Source organism: Leptodactylus fuscus, chromosome 5, assembly GCF_031893055.1.
Source record: "Leptodactylus fuscus isolate aLepFus1 chromosome 5, aLepFus1.hap2, whole genome shotgun sequence".
Taxonomy (NCBI): Eukaryota; Metazoa; Chordata; class Amphibia; order Anura; family Leptodactylidae; genus Leptodactylus; species Leptodactylus fuscus.
The window spans coordinates 174,207,148-174,225,676 of record NC_134269.1 but is presented as its reverse complement, the minus strand read 5'-3'; the positions used below and the strand labels follow the sequence as shown (position 1 = coordinate 174,225,676).

The 18,529-nt window shown below is 43.0% G+C and overlaps 1 protein-coding gene across 2 annotated transcripts in view; it reads left to right on the top strand.

The window, feature by feature from the left end:
- The window catches only part of SPDL1 (spindle apparatus coiled-coil protein 1), a 36,313-nt gene extending 18,721 nt beyond the window's left edge, over positions 1–17,592 (top strand). The window contains exons 4-12 of one of the 2 annotated variants that reach the window (XM_075274749.1): positions 542–736; positions 1,772–1,921; positions 3,740–3,838; positions 5,944–6,054; positions 6,917–7,057; positions 8,705–8,808; positions 9,585–9,772; positions 11,403–11,727; positions 17,423–17,592. In XM_075274749.1, the coding sequence (XP_075130850.1) occupies positions 542–736; positions 1,772–1,921; positions 3,740–3,838; positions 5,944–6,054; positions 6,917–7,057; positions 8,705–8,808; positions 9,585–9,772; positions 11,403–11,727; positions 17,423–17,573 (1,464 nt within the window). In that variant the 3' untranslated portion in view covers positions 17,574–17,592. Of the gene's footprint in view, positions 1–541; positions 737–1,771; positions 1,922–3,739; positions 3,839–5,943; positions 6,055–6,916; positions 7,058–8,704; positions 8,809–9,584; positions 9,773–11,402; positions 11,923–17,422 lie in introns of those variants that run through there. The other variant, XM_075274750.1, reaches the window with a different exon arrangement.
- The last annotated feature ends 937 nt before the right edge of the window (positions 17,593–18,529 follow it).

Here is an 18,529-nt window from a genome sequence, read left to right as displayed (position 1 = left end):
TTCCTGACAGTTAGCCAGGGACGTCCTTCTGCCCAGCAGCGCTTGAATGGGCACTCGTGTAAGAGGCCATGAGAAAATGGCCCGACGAAATGCACAGTCGGCACTTCTGGCTGAAGAAGCGGCCAATGATCCGACGAAGAGGCGGTCGAGAAAAGAAGACAGAGGCATTGCTGCAGAGTTTTCGGATGCTCCCTGTTCTGTCTGAAAACTCATTTACATATGGAAGAAATAAGAAATTTCTCAGAAACGGCGGCATGGATCAGAAAAAGAAAGGGAAAGGAAGAATAGCCTTTCTTAGAGCTATTCCGATGTGTACTACTTAGTTACAAAAGGGATTCTAATGACAGATTCCCTTTAACATCCCATCTCCTTCATGTCCTGACACACACCCTCCATCAGAGCGGTTGTCCGCAGCCTGTTTAGCCACTGATCTTTTTCCTTGCAGGCCTTCACCTCCAGCCACTGGCTATAACAGACAGTTTTGTGCAGGAAAAGAGTGAATGTTTATTTTTTGTGTCTTGCAATCCTTGTTTGTTCCCAGATGGAGAAGTTAAAAGGTGAATTAGATGAAGCAAGATTAAGTGAGAAACAACTAAAACACAAACTTGACCATCAGACTGAGCTGCTAGCTAACAAGTCGGAGGAGCTGCGGATGATGTCTGAGCGCGCTCACGAAACTATGTCTTCAGAAATGTTGACCCTCCAGCTTGAAATAAATGAACTTGAAAGTGCAAAGGTGAGTAATCTACTTTTCAGCTTCTCTGAAGTAAATTCCAAGTAGGTAAACATTACTGGAATCATTTTATTTTATAGTTATTTGTACTGACCAGATAAAGGGTTAATCTAATGTTGGCAAATCATGGCCGAGAAAGGAATAGCCACCATGGTAGGATGTATGTTAACCCTAGAAGGTGAATGGAGACATGTTTCTAATTGTGCTACTCTGTTCCTGTAGCTCCAATGCTCCCCTGTGAGTTTATGGAGACCGTGTAGTGCAGCGCTGCTTACATGCTTCCAAAAGTTTTGCCATGTTTTTCCCGCCTCTGCAGTGATTTGCCAAGATGGGAATAATGCTTTAGGGTAAATTCACATGGGCTTTTTTGGACCGGAGCCTGAGGCGGAGGCCGCTTCAGGTTCCAGTCCAAAGTACGGTTAGCTGCGAGTGGATGCCGGCGCATCCAGTCGCGCATTCCTCTCTGGATTAGGCCCAAATTAATGGGCCTAGTCAGGAGGGAATGTCTTCAGGCGGATGTTGTGAGGCGAATCCGCCTGAAATAATGAGCATATTGCTTCCTTTTCCGGGAGCCGGAACAAAACGGCTCCCATTGATTTCAGTTAGAGGCATCTTTTTGGTCAGGATTTTGAGGCGGATACGGCCTCAAAATCCTGACCAAAAAAACCCCGTGTGAACTTACCCTTAAAACCCCTGACTTATCTGATTACCTATTGACATTGACACCTGTCAAGGGGATGGGATATATTAGGCAACCAGTCTATAGCTCTGGAAGTTGATGTGTTGGGAATCAGAAAAGGGCTAGTGTAACCATCTCAGCTACTGGGTCAGTCTCCAAAATGGCCGATCTTATGGATAATTTCTGCTTTGTAGCAGAAGCCACCTACAGTTAACACATGAGCATCATAACTGGATCAAGGAGCATCGCTGTGTGTATATCACATACCTGGAGTATACAAGGAACAAGGATGCATCCCAGATTATTACTGGATGCCTTTTGCATTGTAAGATTTCATGAGTTATGTTATTTCAATACAGGCACAGTTAGAAGAAGAAATGAATGAAATACAGTATCGTCAACAACAGCTTATTCTGAGCAATGGAAACCAAAGTCGCCAACTAGAACGTCTTCAATCGGAAAAGGAAGAGCGAGAAAAAGAAGCTGTGGGTTATTTCAATGCTTTAGAGGTACGTTCATTTATTCCTTTCAAGTTAAAAAGGTTTTACCAGGCAAATAATATTGATCACTTATCTGATCACATGATTACAGCAGCCGCTATAGGGAGGACACAGGCAGGTAGCTCAGTTCTCCGAGTAGTGGCTGGGATGAGTCCTATCCAAGTAAATGGGAGCTGATCTGCACAGTCTCTACACACAGGATAAAGCTACCTGCTTATGACTCTCTTCTTTGTGCAGTGACTGGTGAGATCAGCTGATCAGGTAGGGGGGTCCTACACCCGAGTTCCCCACAGATCTGCTATTGATGACTATAAGTCAGGTATTCTACCTATACAGTAACACGAGAAAAGGTGTAGACTAGGGCGGCATAGTCTGTAGGACAAACTACCAACTCAATCTCTTATTTTTCCACATCCTGACTCTGACTCCTTCATAAATGACAGCCATAGTCAGAGGCATTAAAGATCCTCTACTTCATAAAAAAAAACAAAAAAAACTAGCGATTGAGTCTCTACGAAAGGAAATAAGCAGAATACAATACATCTAATTATTCTATGTTTTGCAGTTGGTTGTACCTCATTTGCCTGCTGATACTTTGTTCATTTAGTGACTTTCCAATGTTAATTGAGGCTTTAAGTTTTTCTCACCCGAACAAAATGTGATATTGTCATCTCAAAGATCTTTATCTGATGTACGTGTGCCCCAGAGACAAGAACTACATCTATTGATGACTGCCACATCACATGAGATTGCTGCTGCATCTATGAGGGAAATGAATGGCAGTAGGGGCTGCAGATATGTGCAACACTCTCCGTCCGCAACGATGGACATTACACATAAGACCAAACATACTCCTTCAGCTTATTCAATGACTAACATAATTGTGAGCGCTGCCCGGTCTCCATTCTCAGCCTAGATGTGGCAGTCATCTGACAAGTCCTCCGGGTGACCCCTGCACTCAACACTAGTGTGGGTTGCAAAGATGTGTGTGTGTATAAATTTACCAGACCTTTTGCTATGGGAATACCCCTTAACACAATTTATTTTCCACGTAAGACAATGCTGCACAACTGTCTCTAAGATGGTGTACATCTTTCAGACTTCTATGTTAGCCCGGTCGCTTGTACGTCCCTTTCTTGGCTGCATTTGTAAGCTTAATGGGATAAGAAGGTGGCGCTCTGGTTAATCCTATCCACTTAGGTGATTCCATCTGACCCTTAAAGGTATTACTTTGGACACTATAGGATAGAGAGTGCAGAAATCCTCCGTTTCATACACTTGATAACGCCTTGCTAATGCGAAAGCCTTTGTTTTACTATTAGAGATTTTTGTTTTGTGCATCAAAATTACTTTAATTGAAATGATTTCTAGTAAAAGTCAAACAGAAAAATAATGCATGGTTATATGTTCTGTTCATAAGTAGCTTTATCTAACTGGTCATTACATTCATGCGGTATGTATTATGTAGAGCAAGTGCGTAACGTTCCTTACATCGCTTCATGGTTCCTTATGGACTTATTCACATGACGGCCACTAGAATCATTCAAAATGTATGCACGCGTCTGTTTCTAATTGCCGATAGAACAGTCAAAAATGTCATTGTCATGTGAGTAAAGCCAAAGATACAGCATGTCCGTTTTTGTGGCCTTGAAAAATGCTTATGTGAATAGACACATTGAAATCCTTGTCAATCACTAATGCCTAAGGCTCTAACGTTTCTGCCACATTCCTATGGGATCCATACAACTCGGAGGTTATTAGGTTTGAGTCTTAAAAGCTACTTAATGGACTCGCTGTTTTAATTATATTTTCTTGACCCATGTACAGAAAGCACGTGAAGCAAACCAGGACTTGCAGATTCAACTTGACAGTGCGTTACAGAAGGCCCAAGACCCCAACAGTAAAGGCAATTCCTTGTTTGCAGAGGTCAGTACTATCAATTCTGCTAATACAGACATCACTGGTGATAACGCGAAGAAATCTGTATTGCCGACTCCTGTGCACGTGGATATTCTGTTGTCTCCTGTTCTTTAGGATCTTGCAGACCACTAGTCAGACCACAATACATGGAATATTGGGGCAGATTTTCGGACGTAGTCCAAAGCAAATACTGTCTTTACTGTGTCTAGTAACTAGTCACAGCACTGCTCTGTTATCAAGAATAGAGATGAGTGAGTACTGTTCGGATCAGCACGCTCGCATAGAAATTAATGGACGTAGCCGGCACGCGGGGGGTTAAGCGACCGGCCGCCGTCAAAGCGGAAGTACCAGGTGCATCCATTCATTTCTATGGAGCATGCTGTTCGGATCGGCTGATCCGAACAGTACTCGCTCATCTCTAATCAAGAACATGAAGGCTACACTGTGGCTGCTAGCAGCAGTAAAGACAGATTTTCATAAAGACTGTTTCATACATCTCCTCCAATGTCTTCAGTTTTGGCCATTAGCACAAAGGCAATATACTAATGCCCAAGCAGCTTCAAAGGCTAAACAGAATACAGGTAGTCCTCGGGTTACGACGGTCTCGGGTTACGACGTTTCGCGGTTACGACAGCTCCCTTGTAACAGAAAACTGCCAGCACTCCCAGCTAGCAAGGACTAGCCTGCGGAAAATCAATGCTGGCAGCTTGCTGTTGCAAGTGAGCTTGTAAAATAAAACCCTGAAACAGAATGTGAAACTTACCGTACGGTGCAGGGTGGGCGGGCGGGCATTCAGGCCTCCTCTTTCTCCGATGTTCCGTCCTCCTCCGGCGCTCGCAAGCTGATAATGGCCAGGGCACATGCGCAGTATCATGATGCTTCTATTACGGCTACTGCGCATGCGCCCAGGCTATTATCAGCTTGCGAGCGCCGGAGGAGGACGGAACATCGGAGGAAGAGGAGGCCTGAATGCCCGCCCGCCCACCCTGCACCGTACGGTAAGTTTTAAAGGGGGGGGGGGGGTTGATCCGTTCCTACGCGGCGTCGGTATGGTAGGTTCCGACTTGCGTCGAAATTCGGTTTACGCCGCCGCGCAAGAACGGATCAACGTCGTAAGTCGAGGACTACCTGTATCATCTCAAGGTGCTCAGTGTGCAAAGAAATGTGACAACAGATGGGTTTAAGGTCTCACCAGGGTGAGAAGCCAAATGATGGGATACCTTTAAATCTTAGAGCACAAAGGATTCCTCTGAATGACAAACTTGTCATTGTGTCTCAATTAGCCCTGTCAGAATTTTATTTTTTTTTCTTAATGTAGATTGTGAGCCCCATATAAGTGTGTCTTTGTAGAATGGGAGGAAATCCACGCAAACACGGGGAGAACATACAAACTCCTTGCAGATGTTGTTCCTGGCGGGATTCGAACCCAGGACTCCTGGGCTACAGTGCTAACCACTGAGCCACCGTGTTGCCCCAGAAATCTTTTTAATCAGATCTATATCCATTACAAGTATCAGTATGTGTTATACAGGTAAAAGCCCTGAAAAATAAAGTATGCGCTTTACAGGTGAATTGCATTTAAATATTTGGCGGATTGGTCAGTGATGAGTGTGATGGGGACAGTTGTTACACATCAGTACCACCTTTTTAATAAGTTAGTCTATTTTAAGTTGGTGTATTATGTTCAGAAACACTTTTTTATTGTTTAGTACCGTGGACTTATGCTGGGTTCACACCATTGTTCGGCACTCCGTTCTCAGGTTTCTGCATGCAGAAGATGGAAATCTGTCATGCCAAGTCTGGCCGTGAGCGTTTTATGCTCTCCACATGAAACCGTTTTTTTTAAACCAGACACAGAGTACTGCATGTCCGACTCTGTGTCCGGTTTAAAAAAAACTGTTTCGCCACGGAGAGCATAAAGCGCTCACAGCCGGACACTTTTCAAACCCATTCAAATGAATGGGATTGGAGCATGCTGGCACGTTTCCGTCTCCTGCCCAGTTTTGAGCAGGAAACGGAAATCTGCAGAACGGACTCCCGGGCGCAGATGTGAACGAGCCCTTAATGATATCGCAATAATCAATCGCTAACATGTACATTGTGTCTTACAGGTGGAAGACCGTAGAGCAGAAATGGAGCGCCAGCTCATCAGTATGAAAGTGCAGTACCAGTCACTTCAGAAACAGCATGCTTTCTCCAGGCAACAAATGCATCGAATGAAGGTACGGCTATAGCCACATACCACTGCTTTGCTTAACCTTATGTTTTATACTGTAGATAGAGCCTAATGTTGCGTGCAGGGTGTAGAGATTCTCAGCATATATTGGATTACATTTCGACATGACCTGTATTAATGCAGTATGAGGGGTTGTGGCACAGAGGGGCTGAGTGTCTCTCAAAAGATAACTCTAATCTTTTTATTGCATTGCTGGGCGATTAATCAAACAATAACCAAAACCGAAGCTCAGCCAGGATAACTCACATGATTTTGTTCACTTATGTTATTCTGGTTCAGTTATTACAGTATTTGTGAGGTTCCGCCTGCAGTTAAACATTTCAGACCCCAAAGTATAATAAGCAAAGGCCCAGGGGATTAAATGTTACTCACCTCTTCTGGGCTCCAGGTCGTCTTACTGATGGCAGGGACCATGGGTCACGTGAAATTATGACACTATATGACCACTGAGGCCCTCTCTCTGACGTCAGTAGGAAGAGCCGATGACGCCAGGGAGTTGTGCTGGAACACGGGAGAGGTGAGTAACGCTGTTTATATTTGCTCTTTCCTGGGCCTCCACTCATTACACTCTGTGGGCTGAAGGAACCCCTCAGTATAATAGCAGTTTCGGTTCAGGTATGTTTGGTCCAAACAGAAGTGCCAGGTGAAAATGCGTATGGTTTAAAAGGGGTGGTACCTAAATAATTGCTATTAATCATGACGGATTTAGGTCATTATCTCCCAGCCTGATATGTAATGTGTTTGCATGTCGATCTACTTTACAGTTATGAGTAAGGTTCACATCTCCCTTCGTAGTTACAAATTTAACAATGTTTATTATTATTATTATTTTTTGGTATTTTTTCCAGGTGCAAATAGCAACTCTGTTGCAGTTGAAAGGTTCCCAAACTGACCCTGAACAGCTGGAAAGGCTACAGTCAATGGTTGCACAGAAGAACAGTGAGGTTGAGAAACTACTAGTAAAAGTGCGACAACTAGAGAAATGTCAGGTACGGTAATGCACTTTATTTTTTTTGCAGTTCTCTGAAAACGAGACTTACAAAAATGCTCCACATTTACATCTATCTACCCCAGAAAACTGTTGTAGACTGATTAGTAAATTCACACAATTTTCTTCCTGATGTTTTCTCTTCTTGAAATCTGTCTTCTTTTTCCCAGTTATACATACTACCCTGCTCCAATAAAATAAAGGGAACACTCAAATAACACCGCCTAGATGTGAATGAATGAAATGTTCTCATTGAATACTTTGTTCTGTACAAAGTTGAATGTGATGACAACAAAATCACACAAAAATAATCAATGGAAAACAAATTTATTAACCAATGGAGGCCTGGATTTGGAGTCACTGTTTGTGCAGACACATGGACATTTGTGGCCTGCTGAAGGTCATTTTGCAGGGCTCTGGCAGTGCTCCTCTTGTTCCTCTTTGCACAAAGGCAAGGTAGTGGTCCTGCTGCTGGGTTGTTGCCCTCCTACGGCCCCCTCCACGTCTCCTAATGTACTGGCCTGTCTCCTGGTAGTGCCTCCAGTGTGTCACGTTGCACCACAGACGGTCCAGGAGTTGACAGATGCTTTAGTCCAGGTCTAGGAGGAGATCCCTCAGGAGACCATCCGAAACCTCATCAGGAGCCTGCCCAGGTGTTATAGGGAGGTCATACAGGCACGTGGAGGCCACACACACTACTCAGCCTCATTTTGACATGTTTTAAGGACATTACATCAAAGTTGGATCAGCCTGTAGTGTGTTTTTCCACTTAATTTTGGGGGTGACTCCAAATCCATGCCTCCGTTGGTTAATAAATTTGACTTCCATTGATGATTTTTGTGTATTTTTTTTTTTTTTTTTACCGTAATGGCAGTGCTGTGGTCACCATTTGCCCGTGACTTCGTCTGCGGGTTGTTGTTGGTGCTGAGCCGCTTATAATTAGCCAATTGCTGTTGTGGATGATCAGCCTGCTCCCGCGTCTCGGCTCTGCTACATTGCTGCATATGCGCAGCATACTCAGTTGTATGTACATCTCTGCATATGGACAGCGTACTCAGCTGTGCTACAGCGCTGCCTAATCTCTGCTACGTCTGGCCATTTGGATTAGAGGGGTCTTCTTATGTCAGTGTCTGAGCTGCTTTTGTGTTGGAAACGGCTGAACGGATGTTGTCATCACAGGTCCTTTAGTGTAGTGTGAACCTAAATTCCTTCACTGCGGTCGTGTAGTGACGTCATTTACCGAGATAAAAAGTAGCCTATGTTTTAATCGGGGTTCCTATATCTGTATGTGGCAAATTTCATGCAAATCCGTTCAGCCGTTTTTGCGTGATTGAGGAACAAACATCCAAACACACAAACTTTCACATTTGTAATATTAGTAGGATCTGACAGTATAGTTGCGTGGTTTGTTTCAACTTTATGATCAGGATTCACAGATTTAGGTGTAATATGCAGGATTTTCCTTTTGTGCAGCATGCAGGTAGAATAAAATACAACGCTCAACATTCAGATGCAAATATATGAGCTATTTGTTCCCACAAATGTGTCTCTCAAAATCTTGTGATCTAAAAAAGAAAATAAATCATTGAATCAAGCATTATAATTTCAAGTGAGAATTTCCAATGGTTTTCTTTTTGTTACCCTGCAGCAGAACTATGAGAATGGCCCATCAAAGGTCAATGCCGACGCCTTGGTGCAAGGTGATGAAGTGTATTATGTGGATTTACTAAAAATGAAACTGGAGAATTCAAGGTTTGTAAGATCTGCTATTGACTTCCATGCACAATGTATAAGTTCTGGACTTTAAGGTTGACTGTGTGCAGAAACTAAACCAGAGCTTATGCTTACAGCTTATTTGCAATGTTAATCTTCCTAGAAGATCCCACCCATAAAGACTTATCCGACCAAAGATCACATTTTGATCTAATTTTTCAGTGACGTCCCTTTTATAAAGAGCACACAATGGACTTGCATACACGGAGACCAATATGGGCACACATCTGTGCTGTAGGAAGTTACCATAAATTGCCAGATCTTGCTGCGTTCTACATAGAGTGCAATAGTGAGCTGGCAGTACATATACTTAGGATATGCGATAGATGGATAACCTGCAAATACTGCTGTAAATCATTACTGACGACAAATACTAGATAGAAGACTGTTCTCATTGGCATAATGACCTATTTTTACTATTGCCGTGGCATATCCAGTATAATCTGTTGCTTTTTAACAGATTTATAATAGGTTTTGATGGTTCCCATTGACTTTTTTTATTGGATTCATCAAGTTCTGTATGTAGCGCTCTCTGGTGATTAAAATGCAGTACTAACCTGATGAAAAATGCTAAGGGAATTGTGAATGGAGTCTGCTCTAATTTCAATATCTTGTCAGCGTCCTTTTGAATACTTTAAATTGAATGGAGAGGACACACATTAATATATATATATATATATATATATATATATATATATATATATATATATAATTTTTTTTTTTATTTTTTTTCAAACTTTCCTTCCTCTTTACAGTAAGGAGATGGAGAAGATCAAAGATGAGTTATCTCTGCAGAGAATGAAGGCTTTAGCAGAAAGCCAGCGAGTCTTGGAGCTGGAACGGAAACTTTTTACCACCGATAGACATCTTAAACTCTCCCAGAGTGAAAACATGAAACTTCGTGTCAACCTGGATGAGCTGAAAATGAAATACGAGCCGGATGGTACTATATATTTTTCTGCTATATTGCACAGTTTAAGGCTGTGAAATTCATATTTTACTTTCAAAGCTGAAAGTGAGACAGTCTGTATTTTAATTAATTTTTTTTAAAAGTCTCTTCCTGTGATCCCACCGCGTACACTTTTACATTTGAGAAATTCATCACATCAATTTTTTTTATCATACTTCTATGAAATGGCAGTCTTAGTAAATCAGCCCTACTTTTTTCTTGTGATGCAGTAATGCTGCAAATACTGTAGATATTCCTGCTGACTGATACTATTGTATTCGGCTTACACCAGTGTTTCTCAACCCCCTGAAGTACCCCTAGTGAGAAAAGATCCCCACCGAGTACCCCTAAAGTAGCGATCTCCTATAAATGTTAAGGGCTAGTTCACATGGGTTCCATGGGAACATGTTCAGTCAGGGCTTTCCGCTCCGGATTAGGCCCAAATGAATGGGCCTAGTCCAGATGGGGGCTGACTCAGCCGCGGAATCGGCCTGAAGAAAGGGCAGCTCGCTTCTTTTTTCTGTGAGTCTGAACAAACCACTAGCGAAAAAAGAACGCTAGCGGTCTACATAGACCTCTATTGTGAGGGGGCGGATTTTGAGGTGGATTCCGTGTCCAAATCCACCCCCTCTTGCCCCGTGTGATCGAGCCTTAAAGGGGTATTCCGATTACGCTTGTTCACTAACCTGCAGGCTGTTGTGCTCTTCGCTTCATGCTTTTCTCGGCACATAGGTGGGCAGGGTTTCACTTGCACAGGATTGGTTGTAAATTAATTACTACAGTGTGAAGCTGATGTAGCAGAGCTGGATTTGAGGTAACAGACTCCCTATCTCAGCCCTTATCAGCCAAATTCAATTAAACCGACTGATAAGAGCTCAGAAATCCCGGAGCTCAGAAGCTCCGCTACTTATCAGACACAAACAGCTCAGAGCTGCTCCCAGCCCCTCCCTCCCCCCTGAGAGCAGGCAGCTACATCACTTGACAAATGAGCAGATAATCCCTAGGGCCATAGAAACAGAGTGTAAACAATGAAGTGAATAAATTAAGATAGCGGCCAAACAAAGCAGTTTTGATAAAGCAATGCATTTAGGAAAAGGCTTAAATCCACATAAACCAGCAGTATAGATAGGATCCTTGTGATGGGACAACCCCTTTAACAGAAGCTCCAAATGGAGCTTTATGTTATTATGTAATGCCCTCCTCAATGCCCATCACACTCAATTCAATGTAATGTAATGCACCCCTGGGGATAGCAGGGCATATCCCCAGGGTATATGTACTGTGGGTCTAGACAATGCTCTGTGAGCACTTATACATTATTGCAACTGATACAGGGGAGAGCAGAACTAGATGTGTACTGCGTATAAAAGTGATACAGATGAAATTAGAAAACTGTTTCAACATGATTTCTCTACTGATTTTAAGCTTTAGTTAAGAAAAATACACGGTGTGAACAGTGTCTGATATTGCTATGTATTTTTTTTCTACATTCTACATTTTTTTCTCATTCTTCCCTGTAGATCGTAAGCTGCTGTAATTTCGTGAGGCAAGCTCTTAATGTGATTTTACTACCTGTTGAGCTTTAGGCAGTTTACAATTGAGTAAATTTTTACTTTAATTTTAGAAATTGTTAAATTGCGAACTCAGAGACGAAGACGCGAACAACTTCCAGTTGACTGTCCAGCTGAAGATGTAGCTGCTAGTACAGATTTGCCTGTCGGTGCTGTTGTACTTGTGAACAACAAAACTTGTGAAGAAAAGGAAAATGTAGCCTGCTCTTCTGAAGAGAATCCTGCACCTTCTGCCGAACAAGACGTGCCTATGAGCCAAGAGACGCCTGGCAGTCCCCAGCCTGTAAAAGAGCGGAAGCGAGTAAGAATAGCGGAAGACATAAGTGACTCCCAGACATTAAGTAAACAGGACTGCGCCCTAAACTCTACATCCCCCAGGTCAGTGTCGGCTCCAGTTCTGGAGCAGAGCGTTCAAGAAAAACCTAGGTCTTTTATCTGTCGCTTTGTGAACTACGCTATACGCCTCTTTCTGTTTTTCTTAAGCTTTGCATGGTGTCTCTTTCCTATTTCTCGGCTTCCACGGCTCAAATTTTTCAGTCCTTTCAAAAAATCCTAGTTGCCGCACCTTTTTGTAAAAAAGCATTTTACCCTCTTTTTTTTGTGATTGTAATTTAATTTAATATGTGCACATGTATGTGAAATCAACACTGGAATTTCAGTATTACTAATATCTGTGAATGCTTTTATTTTTTTCTTAAAATGCACTAATTTAATAAGCTGATTTTATGTATGCACCTTCCCCCCCCTCCCCTTTAAGTTATGTTAGAGGGAATCTGTTAGTCTGATCTCCAGACAGCAACTTATATTCAGAGCAGGAGGACCTCAGCAGACTATTAGTTTTATGGGAAAAGATTTAGTATAAGCTGTAGATTTTTATTCCTGCTCATGCTGATTCTATGTTTAGGAGTCCAGTGGGCGGTCCTATTCAGTGTCTGACACTATGTATATGACAGCCAACTGGATTACCAAACTTAGAATGAGATGAAATTGAAATGAAAGCTATACTGCTTAGGGCAGGTTCACACCAGCGCTCAATCTCCGTTTTCAGGTTTCTGTCTTCTGCCAACGGAAGACGGAAACCTGGCAGACAGTGAGCGCCAGTGAGCGTTTTGTGCTCTTCGTGGCGAAACCAGGTTTTTTTTTTTTTTTTTAATCGGACACAGTCGGATATGCAGGACTTTGTGTCCGTTTAAAAACAAACAAACAAAAAAACGGTTTCGCCACGGAGAGCACAAAACGCTCATGGCCGGACACTTTCCAAAAATGGGTTTTAAAACTTCCTGCAGGTTTCTGTCTCCTGTCCAGTTTCTCGGGCAGGAAACGGAAACCTACAAAACTGATATCGGGCGCTGGTGTGAACCCCCCCTTAGCGCCTCTTGCTCTATAACATGCTGCCTGCCATGTTCATTGTGACAAGTTCCCTTTAATGTCAAGTAGTTTACTCTTGTAAGTACAAAGTGTTTATTTTAAATGACTTTTCAGAATAAGCTTTTTTTTCTCTATGTATTGTACATGAAGAATAACATTATCTCGACATTCTATGTATTTTTCACTAGTTTTCCCCATGCAGAATCTATTTCCCCCATAAAGAAAAATAGATCCTGTGCCCCTCTTAGGCTTTATTCACATGAACATCAAATCCAGCTGTGACAGGGTTTCTGTAAATGTTGTCACGCGACCAAAAAATTTTTTATTTTTTTTTTTAAATAAAAAATTTAGACTAGACTGCCCTAAACTGCGCCAGGTTTATCAAATCATCTATTGCTGTTTGATGAATCTATCAGATTGTTCGACTGGTGTAATATTGCACCACTTATTAGTAGGCTTAGAAATATTTTGGATTGTGTAAATTAAGCCATACCCCCTTGCCGCTAGGCCTTATCCTAAATGTGGCGCACAGCGTCTTAGACTGTTTTTGTGGCACAAATGACACCAGAATTCTGGCACATTTGTATAATGAATCTCCTCCATTAAGAGGTCCATTTTTTTAATCTACTGTCAAAATATTGGCCTTTGACTCAGAATCTACCAGGCACCCATTTTCATGGGTCCCTTACAGACTTAAGTGGCCATGAAAAACACACTATCCTATTCATTCGTGTGAGTTTAACCTTAAACGCACACTAACATCAAGGACAAAGTACTGAGTAGTGTATCTAGAGTCTAGCCCTGGATTGAGACAGTAAAACAATTAGGGCTCGTTCACACGGGGGGGGGCGGTGGGGCGGACTTTGACCATATTTTGACTCAAGGAGCCAAGTCAAAATATGGTCAAAACCCGCCTGCCACGATGTCGCGGTCTTGGCTTCCCCCACCCCGTAGTCGGCTCAAATGAATGGGCCGACGCCGGAGGTTGCGGCTGCCAAGCAGAAGCCACGGCTCAGCGAGCCGTGGAATCCGCCTGAAGAAAGGGCAGCTCGCTTTTTTTCCCGCTATCGGCAACGCTAAAAGAACGCTAGTGGTCTCCATAGACCACCATTGTAAAGGGGCGGATTATGACGTGGATTCCGCTGTCAAAATCCGCCCCTTTGGCCCCGTGTGAACTAGCCCTTACTGGCAAAAGCAGCATCTCTTTCTGCAGCTGCTCTCCCACTTCCCTCTCCATAGACCTCTAGGGGTAGCAGCTGTTGTAATCTGATCTCACAGTAAGTGGTCAGTACTGGATGCAGAGGCGAGGACTAGAGGGGTTTGATAAGTGGATATAATAGACTGCCCAGCAAGACGCTTAACATATTTCATGAAAACTCAGGTACCCCTTAATCCCTCCTGGCATACACCCTTGATTTCCCAAAGGATATACTACAGTTTATGACTAGACCCAAAGCATTTTGGCTAGTTAGTGTTTAGTCATGTGGCTACCTCAGCTTATGGACTGGGTCATTTGTGCAGGATGTTTTATGGGTATAAAATGTTGACTAGTATGTGAGGTTGGTAAAGAAAGTGTAGCAGACAATGGAGGGCGAATTGTGATGTGGTAATATGGAGACACTGTTACTGATAAACACCAGTACGATTTAAGTTGTTCATGTGCAGTATGAATTGTCACCAATAGGTTACATTGATACTGATCTGACATGTAAATGCCAGGTCGCTTATGTCTGACAACAGATCTGCCATGCTGGATGCCCAGCTGCTGGCTGAAGATGCCGGTGTTGGGCATGGCTGGCTGCTTTCTCTTTAGCCAGTCTGCTCTTGAAGAATGAAAGCTATTCTAGGGGATGTTTATAAATCTGTACTATAGAGAATGAGATAAAAGGAACTAATGGGTGTTTGTCAGAGCTAGAATGCTTGCCAAGCCAGTAATACAGTCCATGTATCGCCTGTATGGGATCATCCGATCTATTCTGTTCTCATGACATTGAACTGGATAGGACCTGCTCTGTAATCCGACGTCTCATTGGAACAGAATGGATTGGAAGCCCCCATAGAGGCGAGTGCGTCCTCGGAGGGCAATCCACTGCAAACTCGGCCCCACATCGGAATCTCACATGGAGCAGAAACTCTCCTTTGTGGCCACAAACCAATGACGTGATGATCATATTTGTATGGATCTGCAGCCTTCAGGTGAACCAGAGGTGGGGGCAATTTGACAGATTTGCCTACAGACTGCAGCAAACTATACAAATCTCCCTCGATCCACTTTCTGGCTGAATTGCTTGTCCACACGAAGCTGGCTCACTATCTCTGCATTAGTTTAATCAGTTTGTGGCCACAGAGGTACGATACGTTTCTGCACATATTAAAGGGCGCTGCACTGCACTATTATTAGCTTGGGAGGTTTTTAGATCTGATAGACTCCCTATTAAGGCTTATGAAAGAAGGAAAATGCAAGTGTTGCTGGATAAGGCTTTGGTTAAGTTTTTTTTATTTTTTTATTTTACTTGTTCCGCCAGAGGTTTATGTTGGAAGTGTTTTTCGATGTACAGTACTGATAGAAAGCTGCAGTAGGCACGTTTTACCTATTCTTCATCAGAGGAATACATATGGAGTACTGATCTGGTCATTGGGTTCCTACACCAGTGGGGTTTGACACATATACACTATACATGTACTCATGTATACATGTACATATGTACCCTATACTCTGGTTACTGGCCTGGCAAAGGCATCCGACTGATGCTGAAACCAGTTGCCACAATAAAGGTCATGGCTCCTTTTCATCTTCAGGAATATTCAGAGAGAACACCCTAGTATTGTTATTTTTGTGTTTAATATGTACACTAGAGACAGTTTTGGCATAGACTTAGGGCTAGTTCACACGGGGTTCCGCGTGAACACATTCCGCGACGGCATTACCGGCACCCGTCATGGCTTTCCGCTCTGGATTAGGCCCAAAAGAATGGGTCTAGTCTGGAGGGTTCTGTCGCAAGGTCCTGCAGCTGAATCCTCCTGAAGAAAGGACAGCTCGCTTCTTTTTTTCGCGAGCAGGAACAAACCGCTAGTGGAAAAAAAGAACGCTAGCGCTCTACATAGACCTCTATTGTGAGGGGTGTATTCAGTGTCAAAATCCGCCGCCTCTTGCCCCATGTGAACTAGCCCTTAGACTATTCACTTTTTTTTTTTTTTTTAAGCAAATACTGATACATATGTAAGGGCTAGTTCACACAGTTTTTTGCAGGAGGATTTTGAGGCTCATTCATTTCAATGGGAGTCGCTTGCTTGTTTTCCCGCTAGTGTTTTTTTTTTTTCTTCCAGCTAGTGGGGAAAAAGAAGCGACATGCCCCATCTTCCCTCGGATTCTGCACCTCATTCAGCCACATCATGAGAGTCACTCCCGATTAGGCCCATTTATTTGAGCCTAATCAGGAGCGCTAGCCACGCGGAGAAGTCACACAGCCATGTGAACTTGCCCTACCTGCTTTTTAGTTTCTTCCCCTTACAATGTTATGTGTAAGTACTAAGCATGTGTCACTGACTGTCCATAAATAATAATATCTAAGACGTGCATGAGAAGGATTTCCTTGCTGGTTACTTATACCGCTTCTAACTCCACCTGTGACGTCATATAACCTGCATCCGTTTGTAGGCGGCATAGATTTCAGGGACCATTTACTCCAGTGAACTAGTGGGGTTGGTGGGCTCTCATCTTGTCCAATCCAAGGAGAGTGGTGATGACTGCACAAAATTGAAGAAGGTTACAAATTTTTGCACAAAACTTTGCAACTTTTTCATGCCTGATGCTAAGGGCCCCATAGGACATCCCACAGCAATAAAGCGCTGTGGGAAAAACCGCGGCGGCAACGCATCGCGGTTCTTCCTGCAGCGCTTTAAACAGAAAATTCGGAGTTTTCCTCCACGGACTTTCTGTTATATCTATGGGGAAAACGTCAGCATTTCCGTAGGTACAATTGGCCTGCTGTGATTTCCAAAACCGTGGTGTGTCCGCGCCACAATTTTACTGCAAAGTGGGCATGGCATTCACTAGAATCTCATCCACTTTGCACTTACTGTGAAACGCTGCAATTTTTCCGACCCGTGGGGCCCCGGCCATACACATGGCATTCTAAAGCTCCAATTCTTTCTGGATTTACCAACGTCTGTTACTTTGCATCTCACTGGATGTTCTTGACCAGTTCTAAAGTTGTAGCTTCACTGAAGATTTACAGTGTCCATTGTCCAATATTCTCCTATTTTAGTCAGACTAGCAGATCATTAGTATTTGAGGCTTTTGCATTTCGAGGATTGCCTCTTGTTTTTGGAGTCGCCTTTACCCCAAAAGCGTCACCCTGGTTTGCTGTGATGTATGATCCTCGCTTTATGGCTTGTCCATGACATATCTGTATGAATGGTTCAGTATCGAACATAGTCACACAGGCTTTCTATGTAACATGGAGGCTTTACTAAGCAGTTGTCTTGTCGGTGTCCTGATTTTCTACCATCATATTTCTGCTTCTATTCTGTATGACATCCTTGTGCAGCTCTTATGTCAGAATCCGGTAATGGTAAGATCAAGTCTCAAGTAAAGTGAGTTAAGTATATACTCTCCAAACAAGAGGGTCTGTCCCGAAATCTCTTGCCATGCTTTATCTTTTTCTATAACAGTTTTGAAATTAGACTGACTGTTTGCCTGTAGGTCGTCGTCCGGAGGGCCGAGCTATGAACCAACAAAAACTGAGGACGACAAGGACTTGCGAAAATATGAGAGGAAATCAAGACATAGAGCTCAACCTATTCTACATGTGTCTTCAAAGCCCACCTCTGTAACACAATGTCCACAGCAGTAACACATTGTTCCTCATCCATTTATTATTTGTATATATAGTGTAAGTTTCTCTTATTTTATAAAGTGGGTGAATTATGATCATATAAGGGACATGTATTTGTTGCTTTGGGTTTTGATATAAATCTTTTGTTTCCCAAGTTTTGAGCCAAGTTTAGTAACAGTATGTACAGCTACTAAAAGAACAAGCGTCAAAGTCGACTGTAAGTCAGCTTTGCCCAATGGTCCCACTGAAATTAATGGGATAGGAACACATTGTCTCTGGTGTCGGTCCATTTTAAATGTATAGGTTTAAGGAATCTACTACTGGTTTGGTCCGTATGCAGATATTGCAGTACTTAAGCTTTTTAAGCGTACCTTGTACTTCAGCAGGATGTAAATCTGTGGCAATAAATCTAATATATATGATCTAAATTGCAGACCAACAGTTGAAAATGGGTTAATGAGGAGGCTCGGCATGTCCCTGCTACACCATTCAGCTGGAGTACAGGAAAAGTAAAAGGCCTATGCGTTACCCTACACACCCCTGCTAATAGTATCTGCATACATAGAAATCTGGAGGTAGACTCTTTAAAATCCGACTACCCTCATGCTCAGCAGTTCAGCTCATAGGGTAAGTTCACACGGGGTTTTTTGGTCCGGAACCTGAGGCGGGTTCCGGACCAAAATACAGGTAGCTGCGACTGGATACCAGTGCAGTGCACTCCGCTCCGGATTAGGCCCAAATGAATGGGCCTAGTCGGGAGGGAGTGTCTTCAGGTGGATGTCGCGAGGTGAATCCGCCTGAAAGAATGAGCATCTCGCTACTTTGAAAGAACTGACCGGCACCCATTGATTTCAAAGGGAGCCGTCTTTTTGGTCAGGATTTTGAGGCGGATATGGCCTCAAAATCCTGACTGAAAAAATCCGTGTGAAGTTACCCTTAAAGGGGTTTTCCAACAAAGAGAAAACTGCAGGACC